General features: G+C 40.4%; 1 protein-coding gene across 1 annotated transcript; it reads right to left on the bottom strand.

The window, feature by feature from the left end:
- Positions 1 to 4996: 4996 nt before the first annotated feature.
- Positions 4997 to 7326, bottom strand: LOC107129968 (uncharacterized). Its single transcript, XM_045394092.2, is given in 2 exon segments — positions 4997 to 5870; positions 5873 to 7326. Coding segments are annotated over 2 exon segments (1065 nt in total). The 5' UTR covers positions 6770 to 7326; the 3' UTR covers positions 4997 to 5702.
- Between the last annotated feature and the right edge of the window lie 6225 nt (positions 7327 to 13551).

Here is a 13551-nt window from a genome sequence, read left to right as displayed (position 1 = left end):
CTCAGAAAAGAGGGTCTCAGAGACTTCCATCTCATTCAGGAAAGCAGCCATCGAAGGGGTTTTGTATGGCCTGGAAATATCCAGGGTCTCCTGAAGCTTGGAGGGGAGTGGGTAAGGCAGTAACAACCTTCACTTTGTAGAGGTGCACCCCTTTCTATGGTCTTCTTGCGGACTTTTCCAGCCAGGCCAACCTCACAGAATGAGAGACCATCAAAGGTTATTTCTAAGCTTGATTTAGCAGACCAGATACTGAGGAGGTGGATAAATGTGGTCCTGGCTAACAGGTGCTGCATAGAGGAGCAGGAAAAGCCTGTGCTTGGCCATCTAAAAGCCTGGCTCACCTTCAGGTTTCCCTTTCTCCCTGTTTCCTTCTAGTTGAGTAACCATAGTAAAATTACTTAATCTCCTTGGGCCTCAGTTCCCACAGCTATAAAACAGAGGTTATAATCTCCACCTCACAGTGCTATGAACAGGGCTTCTATCCAGATAGCACACAGTGTTAACAGCTTTGTCGATCATTAAAATATTAAAATACTTTACTACAAGTTGGTGAATTGCCACTTCTGGAGCCCACGCAGTGTTTCCCATGGCCATCTATCCACACCTCTCCATTACCCTCCAACCAGAGACACAAATGGGGCCTTCAGGTCTCTACTCCAGCACTAATGCCGGTGCCATTTGAACAACCTGTGAAGAAGCCATATTAGTTGTTAAATGTTTTGGATATTATCCCTGGTTGTGGGAATAAAAGATGAACAAGATGATTTCCATAGTTGAGATTGTAGAACATAGAGATTTGGAACTTTTTAGCAAAAAAGTATATACTTATAGCACACATACACACACACACACACACACACACACACACACACACACTCAGGTAAATAGTATATTTTTCTCCCATGAGACCAAGAAACTTCCCCTTATAAGGGAAGAAAGACTTGAGAAGGTTAAAGAGCAGTGCATAGCGTGACCCCCAGAGCAGTTCTCATAGCTTCTAGACAGTGCCTAACCTGAGCTCAGAAGAGTGGGCAAGTTCAACTATTCACTAAGCTTCATTATGAAATCATCAGAAGTGGCCTTCCTTAGCCCTGCTACTTGCAAATGAAAAAGAGAGCTAGATTTTTTTTTACATTAAAAAACAGATTTTCTTAAGAGAATGTAGATGGCCTTGGATTTTAATAGATCATCTGAGAGTTCTTGACACAGACAGAGTTTAAGAGCACAACTTTTGGCCTCTCTTGCTTCAAGCCTAGACTGCTAATTCCTCAGAAAAAAGGCTCTAAGAAAAAACTCTTTAACTTATGATTCTGGTCTTTTCTTAAGGGCGTTTGTTCCATTCCTTAGCAAAGACAGGTCTAGGACAACCTGCTCAGAGATATTTCATAAGAATTATCACTAATTCTGGGATCCCCCTCTTCCAATAATGAACAACCAACACTCTTACCCTTCTCCTCTAGAACTTTTTGTTTTATTTAGCTTGTATGAGATAATATTGAGAAACAGGAATACCAAAACTCTAAAACAATTTTGTAAAGAAAAACATTGTCTAGATTTTCAAGAAAGATACACATTAGTGATACTAAAGTAAATGCAACTTACACAAGAGTAACTTCTTTTTTGTGCTTGATTAGTGTTCTACAAAGAATAGCATGTGATATTAAACTGGGGCAGCTTCTGGGCGTACTGGTATTTGGTTGGAGTGAGAGCTATACTAATCTGAGTGTATTTAAATTGGAGAAAGTTCAGATTTTTTTTTCCATGTGCTAGATTTCCTGTCAAAAATGTGACTCTCTTAAATGCAGTCTGTTCTATTCATTCTCAGGCCTTCTGAAGTACTGGGGAAAAAGAGAACAAGCCAAAATCTTGTGCCCATGTCTTTATTTTGGAATTGAGTTTGCACACCTATTATATCATTTTGGAAACTTGATGCCCAAAAGGCCTCAGCATCTCTAAAGACAATTTCATGAGCTACCTATTGTTTTGTTTTGCTTGTTTTTTTCATCAGGCATCAGAAAAACTTCTGAACCTCATAACCAGACTTTGGATGAGGGCAACATGCACTTTTCACAGGTGTTCTGTCTGTGACAAAGGACAAATTAAGTCTCCAAAAAGACTCATCTGCTAGCTTTTTCTGGTGACTTCTATTTCAAGGTCTTCTCTCTCTCCCTAATTAGCTTTCCCAAATGGACTGTTTAATGCATAACTAATCTTGAACTTGCTCTTTTCTCTGACTGAAGAGAAAATTGCACTTCATTTTGTTGAGCTATGGTGCTTATGTTGCACATTTATCAACGAGTGATATTTTAGAATTCTAGATGACAGCTGTTCAGAGTTTCCTCATTGTCAATATTAGATTGGGAATTACTAATGGTGAATATATAAACCCTTTTTAACATGCAGTCTAATCAAAATTGTTCTAAATATTTAGCTTCCTAAATTCAAATTATTTTCCAAAGTATATTAGTCTAATGAAACGTTCTTTTTGGGATCTAGAGGAAAGTTGAAAGCATTTATAACATTTATCACATGGCCAAATATGTAATTGATAATAATATAATTCAGTGTATTGATCTGTCTTCTTAGCTCTGCACCTACATCATCTTAATTTATTTCCACTATTTTATTTTTGACAATAAAATACTTCAAAAAATTTTGGTCTGAAATAAATGGCTATGCTTGTTTTGTGTTTTTTGATCAAAGGAATTTTTAAAAATGTTTGCCTTATTCTTCTGCTGCAAGTAAAGAAGTGGAACAAAGTAAGCACATACAAGCTGAAATACAACCGGCAAATAGAATTCACAACATGCTTCCTTTCAATGATTGATACCACACTTAGGTGGGCAACAAAAAAGGGGTCTCCTGTGTCTCTGCAAGCAGGCAGAGTTCCCTTGAAGGGAGCAGGAATCTGCAGGGGCCTGGATGATGAGGTGCCAAGGGGACCAAAGGCCCAGGATATTGGAAAAATTTCTCTAACATCTCTTTCTAAGAGCTATAGTCCTTACCTTTTTTAAAACAGGAATCTTGCATTGAATTGATAGCACAAACAGAAGTTAAAAATCCCTAAGTTTGAGGGTGGAAGGATATGAAGCAAGGAAATACTGAATTGGAAAGAGCTGCAAAATCAAAGAATGAGTGATGACATGAAATAGATGTTATGGGGGTGACCTCACAGAAAGTGGAGGTCCTTATCAGGTAGAAGGGAAGGGGAGAAGAGAAAGTCCCAAACATAAGGAAATTGCAGAGATAGATGAGAGCTCGGAAGTTAAGTCTACATCATTTCCATCTAGTTGTACAGATCTGTTTCCACCTGAATGCAACAGGAAGGTAAAATGAGATTTGGTCTCAGTTTAGGCTGAGGTCCCAAGGCAATAGGTAGAAACAACTTCTTCCAGGTTCCAAAATGACATACAAGGCTATTTATGGACAACGTGTAATGGATGTAGTCTAAATCTGGTTTTGCAAATCTTGGCCTCTCTCAAAAAATATATATAAAATGAAATTAAATGCTTGGAAAATTGCAGTTAGAGAAAAAAATTCTTTAGGAATAATTGGTATAGTGCTGAGTCTCAACTCTTCCTGCACTCTCCACTCCTGATGGGAAAGGGATGAATGTTGCCTTCTCCTGACTTCAAATCTAGTGAGGAGGCTTCAGATAAACCACAAGGAGAACCTGTGATGTGACCTCTGATACCAGACTGGTATGTGACTAGCACCTGAGAAATCTAAAGGTTAATTTTATGGCTAGGGCTGGATGCCTACCAGATGCTCAAAGGAAAAATGGGTTATGTCTTAGGAAGCTATTGCATTTAAAAATGGAGGTGTACCACAATATACCCAGGGGCTGTGAGATAAAGGCAAAGTGATTAACAGAAGCATGTGCCCACATCCAGGGAGACTTCCAGCAATGGATGTGTCCAAAGAACCTATGAAAATGCTCCAGGACAAAATCAACTGTAAATGTCTATTATAGATTGATGCCAGTCAATAAGGCTTCCTCCCACCCTCTTGCCTACCCTCCCTTCCTCTTACCTTATCAGGGAGCTGAGGAGGAGGGCAGGGGAGAACCGACAGAGTCATGAAGCCAATCACTTCCAGCTCGCTTTTCCACCTTGGGCCCTGACAGGCCAGTGCTGGATGAGGAAAGAAACTTTAACTTTGGATGAAATTTGGAGTTTTGGCTGGACATCCAGGTTACTAAACTGAGATTACTCTGCAGATTAAAGTATCTAGAGGATATTTTATTTTCTAAGAGTAACCAGGAAAGTCAATGGCACTTGCCCCTCATTTCAGCTGGGACAGAGAAGAACCTGCCCTCAGAGTGGTTGTGCTTGCAGCAGTTGTGGAAAAAAAATTGTTTTGATTGTCTCTTGTTTGTTCAATGCGATGCTGACATAAAAATGAGCATAAACATATAAACAGGCAGGTGAAAAGGTGAAAGTTGCCTGTAGAATAACTCTAGAAATGAGAAGGCATTTCACCGAAGAGAAGTGAAATTTGGAAAGTGTGAAAATCTTCTGGAGATACAAAGGCAAGAATCGGCATTGCATTTAGGAAAATAGCAGAGTAGAACTAAAGGGACCTCTGGTAACTGCATCTGCTTCCAACTGTGTCTTATGAAAAGTCCTATCTCTGGGCCAGGCACAGTGGCTCACACCTGTAAACCCAACACTTTAGGAGGCCAAGGCAGAGGATTGCTTGTGACCAGGAGTCTGAGTTTGCAGTGAGCAATGATCATGCCACTGCACTCCAATCTGGACAACACAGTGAGACTCTATCTCTCAAAAAATAAAATAATAATAATAATTTCTGGACTGAAAGCCAACTTCCTTTTCTTGGGGAAAACAAACATATAAACAGAGAGGTTTATATGTTATATATTTAGAGTTGTCTGCTGATATGGAAATAAGTATTCCTCAGTAAACTCATCAAATAAAAGGGAGTGAGATTTGTAGACGAACAACTGATCTCACTTCTGGAGCTGTGTGTTCCATAACATGCAGAAAGTTGGTGTTTCAATATAAAGCAGTCCTATGTATGAGTTCGGTTTACAAGTTCTTCCAGAATCCAATTATTGGGATATTCTGAAAATTCCTATGTCAAGGGTCTGAGAATTCACACCCCCAGCTATAAGAGTTCATGAACCTTGCCACACTCATTTGAACAATAACTTTAAGAGAGTCATGGGGTTGGAGTGTGGGAGCGGAATGAGCATCCTGTGACTAAAAGACAAGACTAACCAGCCTGGTATATCTCATAAACCATCCCCATCGCCTCTCCACTCTCCTTCTCAATTAACAATTATGAAAGACTATTATTAGATACAATCTTGGCTCTTCCACTAACTAGTGGAGTAATCAGGACCAAATCATTTGCTCTTCTAGACTTTACTTTTCTCATTTGCTAAATGAGAGCTAGGACTAGATAAGTGGTATAGGTGGCACAAAACAAACCAGTTATTTATTTATTTACTTACTTATTTATTCATTGAGATAGAGTCTTGCTGAGTCGCCCAGGCTGGAGTGCAGAGGCGCCATCTCACTACAGCCTTGGACTCCCAGGCTCAAGCTATTTTCCCGCCTGAGCCTCCTTAGTAGCTGGGATGACAGGGACGTGCCACCACACTCTGATTTTTTTTAATTTTCATTTTTGTAGTCTCGCTATGTTGCCCAGGCTGGTGTGGAGCTCCTGTATGGCTGGAATTACAGGTAGTCGTGAGCAACCGCGCCCGGCCCAAATCTGTTATTTAAAAGCATATCCAGAGGCGGCGTGCCTGCCAGGCATTGAGCGCCCGGGACCTGCGCCGGAGCTGGCGGCCAGGGGATCCGGCAGGTGCTGAAGCTGCAGCTTCAGCAGGTGCTGCAGCAGGTGCTGCCGCCTGCGGGCTGGCCAGGGGCTTGGTCCCAAGGTTCTGCTTTGCTGGCACAGTGGGGAAGCCGCGCGCAGCCGAGCCGTGGGCCTGGGCGTGGGGCACGCGGCCGGGTCTCAGCGTCTGGGACCCCAACTGGGACAGGCGAGAACCACTGTCTCTGAACAACCTAAGGAAGAGGAACGTGGAATCTGGAGAAGAGCTGGCGTCCAGGCTGGACCACTGCAGAGCCAAGACCACAGCGTACATCCTCCTCATCACACGTTGCCAATACCATGTGGACGGTTCCCTGGAAAAGGACTGCGGTCTGAACCTGCTGGGTCGTGAACCAGTAGAACTAACTGGACTCCAATTTGCAAGCTTGGGGTTGAGGTTTAATAAAACGGTCCATTCCTCCATGACCCATCCCATAGAAACCACTGGCTTCAGCAACAGGCACCTGCCAAACGTCTGCAAAGTCCACACAGACCTGGGGCGGGAAGCCCCCTCGTCAAGCCAGCCTGGCAGCGTATCACTGGAAGCGGCCACTGGGCATGTTGTGAAGATGGGAGTGCGGATCGAGGCAGCGCTCCGAAACTGCATCCCTCGGGGGATGCCAAGCAGGGGGAGGATAATTAGGAGATCTTCCGATGTCACGCCAATGTCATTCGTTGCCGGTGACAGGGCACAGCGCTGCAGTTTTCTCCGGAAGCCTGGCTCCATTGCTCCCTCAACAATGGCAGTATCACCCACCTCGTGATCCGACCCAATGGCCGTAGCGCTCAGGACCCTCGGGACACGGAGTTCATGCTCCCTGACGGCATCACCCAGTCCTGAGGGCAGTCCACAGAACTCTGCCCTTCTCAGCTCAGGACCTGGCTCTGGCTTTTCCTTCCCTCTGTCCTCCCATACAGACTGCATTGCAGTTACGTGCTGTTCTCAAGGAGGCGGACAGAAAAGTAGAAATCTCTCAAATGCTGCATTTGGGTACTTGTTTCTGGCCCAGGCTGACAAGAGAAAAATTCAGATCAGATAACCTGACTTCTTTGCAAGGCTTTCTATATTACCATGACCTGCCAGGACGACCGTGTGGGGTTTAAGGTGAAAATTCAGACAAAACTCGGGCCTGCTTTGGGGACTGAATGAGGCCTGACCCAGGCCATCACTTTGACGACCACAGCAGGCTGTCGCTGAGGGTCCGCTGGGCTCCGTGGGCAAAGCCTGTCAGGCACGAGGGTAACTGAGGCACACGGAGAAGAAGGGCACGGAGATTTTGTTCACAACTCACTTCACTTCACATTCTTTTAATTTCTTAAAACCCTTTTGTCACTTAAATATTTATCCATTATAGATTTTCCTCATCTGGGTTCTTGCTTTGAAAACCAATTTCTCACTCCAAAGTTACAGATCCCTGATGATTCTGAATCTGAATTCATCTAAGTTATTAGGCCTTTGAGGGCTCAAGGACTTACCAACTACACAGGTGACCATGGGCAGGTGAGGGATGAAATGAGTCTGCAGAGGTGGTGTGACCTTCGACCTGCATGCTGGTCTCAAGGGAGGGGTGACATGCTGGTGACAACCCAGCAGGAGGAGATTATCCTTATTCAATATTAAATCTCAGGCTGACAGCTCAATCCTAGTTTGCTTCTGATTAATTTTTTATGCTTGGGGATTGAAATATTTAAACGTGATATGTCTATCTCAAATATTTACTACAACCATCCTATTAATTTAGAAAAAAACAATTTCTACAACATGATTGTGAACATTTTCTGCAGTCAATACAACTAATTGGGATAGTTAATCTCTTTCTTTGTCAACTTTGGAAATGACTACATCATAAAAATTACTGGTTTAAAAAAATTAAAAATACATAAAAAATAAAAACATATCCAGAGCCCATCACTAGAGATTTGTGATTCAGTTGATGAAGACTAGGATCCAGGAATCTGCATGTTCACACATTTAAACTGATTCTGATGCAGATGATCAAAACAAAAATTAAAATACACAACCTCGAAGGTCTCTTGCAATTTTAACCCTTCTTCTGTTCTAGTCTATCACGACTGTTTATTGCTCACTTAGAGAATGCTTGGTACCTTACAAAATCTAGTGTACTCAATGAATATAGTTTTATTTGAAATCCATACTCACTGGGTGCTGGAATTGGTTAACAAGGATTCCAGTCATCATAGCATATTATAGCATTCTGCTGGCTGGACATGGCAGTCTTGATTTTTCCTGGTTCGGGTTGCTTCGATGGTTGGACTGAAAGATTCCCATCACTATGGGATTCTATGATTCTGATTCTAATTCTGTCATATTATTAGGTCTGATTCTAATTCTGTCATCCATTAGGAGTTGCTAACTTTTCTCTGTTACTTGGCTAAACATAAGTGTACTCCCTCAGAAGGCCTCCAGGAAGTTCTCCATGTGGTTAAGAATGTTGATGTTGATGGTTCAAAAGTTACACACTCAGAGTGAAAATATAGCTTTATTTATTCTCTACTTGTTATATAAAGATGCCTCAGTTTTGGATAATTCAAAGTTTAAGCTCCTTCTAAGTATTCCCTTCCTCTCATACTTCCCAAACTGGCAACTGGACATACAGGTATGCCTATGTATCACACATAAAATAAATGAATTGTCCTTAGGGATAGATACTGCCTCTGAGTCCTTGCTGGTCTCCGACATGTTGTAGCTTGTTTGGTCCGGTGCCCAGGAAACAGTGGTGGTGCCCACAGAGGTGTGGTTTGTCCCACCTGCTTCCCTCAAATGCTATGCTGGCATCCCCTGCTGAAGTCTAACTACATTCATGACCTCTTCCTTCTAACCCTAGTCCTCTTCTGGTCTACTGCTTCTTCCATTTCTCATTCATGTCAAGGATACAGAATATTGGAGGATAGGAAGAAATGAAGTGATATCTAAAGCTCAGCCCTCTAGACAGCTCACTCAGCCATTTCCGCCATCCAGTCTGGCACCATGTTAGATGCAGTGCCACGCCAACTGTGGGATGCTCTGAAGCACAGGCTGGGATACACCTGCTGTCCTGGACCATGTTTCTACCACACCTTCCAAGAAACTACTACCCAAAGGGGACAAGAGAGCTGGCATAATCACGTCTGATGGCTTGTCTTTCTTTTCTTTACTCCTCCCAACCATCTCCTCTCAGAAATGTAAGGGGCTTTCCCTATTCTTAGATAGAAATGTCCATTGCAGCATGTATCGGTCCTCTCTACATAATGGCTTATAGTAAAATTCAATGATCCAGATTCCCTAGGCTTAGCATTTGATTTGTAAATGAAATTTTGGCAAATTTAAACAACATTTTTCCCCTCTCAGCAAAGCCTGGATTTCAATATTATGTTCTCACAGTGAATTTTTTAAAATATGGTTTTCCATGGATGGCCAAGAAATGACTTCTCTGTTCCAACCTCCCATAAAATGAAGTCCAGTGATTTAATAAGTGCAGAGCTGCATAGCAATGTGATTTCTGAAAATGAAAAATGTCAACTTAACATTTGCGAAAATATTATTCCTGTAAAAATAATTCTTGGCCAGGCGCAGTGTCCCAAGCCTGTAATCCCAGCACTTTGGGCAGATCACGAGGTCAGGAGATCGAGACCATCCTGGCTAACATGGTGAAACCCTGTCTCTACTAAAAAATACAAAAAACTAGCCAGGCGTGGTGGTGGGCGCCTGTAGTCCCAGCTACTCGGGAGGCTGAGGCAGGAGAATGGCGTGAACCTGGAAGGCAGAGCTTGCAGTGAGCTGAGATCCGGCCACTGCACTCCAGCCTGGGCGACAGAGCAAGACTCCGTCTCAAAAATAAATAAATAAATAAATAAATAAATAAATAAATAAATAAAATAATTTTCTAGATAGGTCTGCCTTTGGAAAACCAAAAGCTAAGAAAATAAATTATACAAGTATAACTGTTGCATCAAGGGCCATAGATGGCAAACTGCTTAAGATCAAGCATCATTGAGTTTACATATATTTGGTTCTCTTGCAGATGCTACAATCATAGAAACATAAGAAATGCAGGACCTAAGTGATCCTGACAGTGAAATTTGGTAAAATTAAGAGAGATGATTTTTCCTAGGAAAAGGACAAGATTAACAGTATCAATTCTCTCACAAATTGGCCCAATCTAGCACTCCAGCCTTACCTCCCCCTCCTCACCCGTGTCAACCTACTCTTCCTACAAAGCCAGCAGACCCATGGACCTTCAGATCCACCAACTGCATTCCTATATCTATGTCTTTGCTCCCACAATCCCCTCCATGGGATGCCCCTAGGCAGTAGGGCTCTGAAGATTAGCGAGCAAATTCATGAGGATTAAGTGAGTATCAATAAGCATGCCTCCTGTTTCTACCTCCATCAAACACAGGAATCATGTGTTGTTACAAGAATGGAAGTACTATATTTAGTTAGGCTCCTCGTACCAAAAAAAAACAGTGGATCATAGTGGTATCTTACTTTGAGGGAAAAAGAGATTATATCCAATTACCGTTTTCTATAATTTGTCTTTTCTTTTTAGAAAGACTTCTGAGTAGGAGCCACAGGCGGAGTCTGGCTCTGAGGTGGGGGAGAAAATGGAAGAATAAACACTGAGCAGGAAGCAGGGAGACCACGGTTGTTACCATAGTGATGAGCATTGAGTCCGGGTGGTGCTGTTGCCAGCTTGTGCTAGTGAGTGGGAGAAAACCACTTTCCTTCTGGACTAGTAGAGTTGAGGACAGAAATATCTGAGATGACCAATTTAACTTGCTACTTGACAGTCTAAATTCTATCTCTGTAGATATAGCCAGTGTTTATTAAGCACCTACTAAGTGATGCATAATAAATGGCAAATAATTGGCAATGTGCTGGATGTATTAGAGGCTTTGATGTATGTAGACCCAGAAATTTAGGGACTAACATTCCCATTTTAAATATAAAATAAAATTTCAAGAGACTAAATAATTTATTTGTTATTTAATGACCTAGCTAGTAAAAGAACAGGGCCAAAATTTATAGCCAGATCATTAATTTAATTCAATCTAATTTATTTTCAGTGTAAACCTATTTCCACCAGGCCACAACTATGCCTGTCAAATGATATGGCAGGAAAATTATATCCCTTTGAATAATGCAAACTTAGAGAATCCATGGTGGTTACCCCAGACTTTGACATTTTAGTTTTCCCTGTTTTGCAAGTTTCCTAGAAAATAATCGATGTTAAAGCTTTCTTTCCTTCATTTATAAACTGAATGAGTTTTCTGATAAACATCTTTTTCATATGTTTATTCGTGAACTATAATTATTCATTCTTAGTTAAAATGATTAGAAAATAATCCTAAATGACAGGTTTCAATGTATTTGGCATTAATGTGACAGTATCAAAATTTACTGACAGTAATATTCACTTATAGACAGACAAAGTTCATGAAATTATTTCCTACATTCTTTTTTTTCCAAAATGGAAGCACCTTTGAATCTGTAACAACCATCATTTCTTACCAGTAAACACAAAAAAGAATATCAGAAAATTAAAGACCCCTATAATTCCACTTCCATTCCCTTCCTTACTCCCCAAGTAAAAACTGTTTTTGTTTACCCTTTTTGAACATTTATGCACAGTACAGTGGTGAAAAGTGTGAATTCACATTCTGACTTTGTCACTTACTAGCTATGTGACTAGACAAATTAGTCTCTTAACCCTCAATTTCTTAACTGCAAAATAGTAAATAATATTACCCAACACATACGAATGTTATATGTAATAAATCATATAATAAGACAAATTATGTTAAGTGCTTAGTGCAGTACTTTAGCACTTTATAAATGGTAGCATACATATGTATGTATCTCTCTTTATACATATTGTTTACATAAACGAATTATGCTACACATATTGAGCCATAACTCTCATAACAAAATTTCTTAAGCCATATTTACACATCTATATGTAAGACTACCAGTTGCTGCATAACACTCCACATTGTGAATATAAAATAATTTTATTTAAGCATAATTAATGAATATTTGAGTTATGGTTTTAATCTCAATAGAAGCATTGGCAAACTGTCAACAAATGAAGAGATAAGAAATATTTTAGGCTTTGCAGCCCATTCAGTCTCTGTTGCAGTTATTCAAGTCTATTGTTGTAGCATAAAAAGAGCCAGAAACAATACAAAAACAAACGGGTATGGCTCTGCTCCAATATTTTCTATTTCCAAAACAGGCAGTGGGCTTGATATGGCAATGGGCTGCAGAGCCAATCCCCAATATAATGTTCTGATTGATACTGTAGTACTTACATTTTTTTCTTACTTCTCCTGTTACTTGCTTTTAAATCATACACACACACACACACACACACACACACACACACACACACACACACACACACACACACTGTCTTATCTGCTCAGGCTGTGATAGCAAAAGACCAAAGACTGGGTGGCTTAACCAACAGGAATGTATTTCTCACAGTTTGGGAGGCTGACAGTCTAAGATTAAGGTGCCTGCTGATTTGGTGAGTACTCTCTTCCTAGCTTGCAGACGGGACTTCTGGGTATGTCCTCACGTGACAGGGAAAGACAGAGTGGAGGAAGAGGGAGAAAAAGAAAAAAAAATCTCTGGTGTCTCTTCCTACAAGAGCAATAGTTTCATCACACAAGCCCCAACTCTCATGACCTCATCCCTCCTTAATTACCTTCCAAAGATGCGTTTCAAAATACCATCGCCTTGAGGGGTAGGACTTCAATACATTAATTTGCGATGGGGTGGAACACAAACATTCAGTTCATAGCACTTTGAATACAGAAACCGATTTTTAAATTGCAAATCTTGATAGGCATCATATGATTTTCTACAATTTACACTCCTACCAAAGAATGAGAGAAAGCCCAGGTTCCTACCTCTCATCACCCGCAGTTGTAACTCATTTGATTCTTTAGTAATCTGATAGGAAAAACATTACATGTAATTTTCATTTGAATATCTTTGTTCATAAGGATAAAATCTTTTCCTATGTTTATTGGTCAACTATTATTTCTTCATTTGGGAATTTTCAGTACATATCTTTTTTCAGCTTTTCTAGGTTAATATTTTTCTCATTGATTTCTGTCAGTTGTTTAGAGATGCTAACTCTTGCGTATCAAGACTTATCCACATCACACTTTCCCATGGCATCCAGCTTGACCTTTATAATACTCATTATACTCAAAAGTACTTGGTCAATGTGGGCTAGATGGCAAGGTCCATGAGGTCATGATGACTGCTTATCTTATTCAGGGTTTAGTACCTAACACTGACTGTAGTGTCTGGGGCATACCTGGTGCTCCAAAACTGTTTGCTGAATAAATCAATAAATAGCACATATTTTGCAAATATTTACCACTGTATATTGTTTTGTTTTTCTGTTAATTTATTATAGCATCTTTGACCACATCATTTTTACTTTTTATAACCAAATTTGTCTATTTTTCTTTACAGTTCTTAAGTTCATTTTATGCATAGAAAGTCCTTCTACACTCCCAAGTCATTAAAATACATTTCTTGTATTTTTTCTATTGTATATATATATTTGCAATTAAATATCTAATCTATAAATTATTTTTGTATCTGTTTAAGGTAGACAAACAATTTAATTTTTTCTATATAAAGACTATACTATTTATTGAGTGATCTACGTCTTTACCACCAATGCG

Source organism: Macaca fascicularis, chromosome 6 (assembly GCF_037993035.2).
Source record: "Macaca fascicularis isolate 582-1 chromosome 6, T2T-MFA8v1.1".
Classification (NCBI taxonomy): domain Eukaryota; kingdom Metazoa; phylum Chordata; class Mammalia; order Primates; family Cercopithecidae; genus Macaca; species Macaca fascicularis.
The sequence above is the reverse complement of the archived record's forward strand: the minus strand, read 5'-3'. Positions and strand labels throughout refer to the sequence as shown.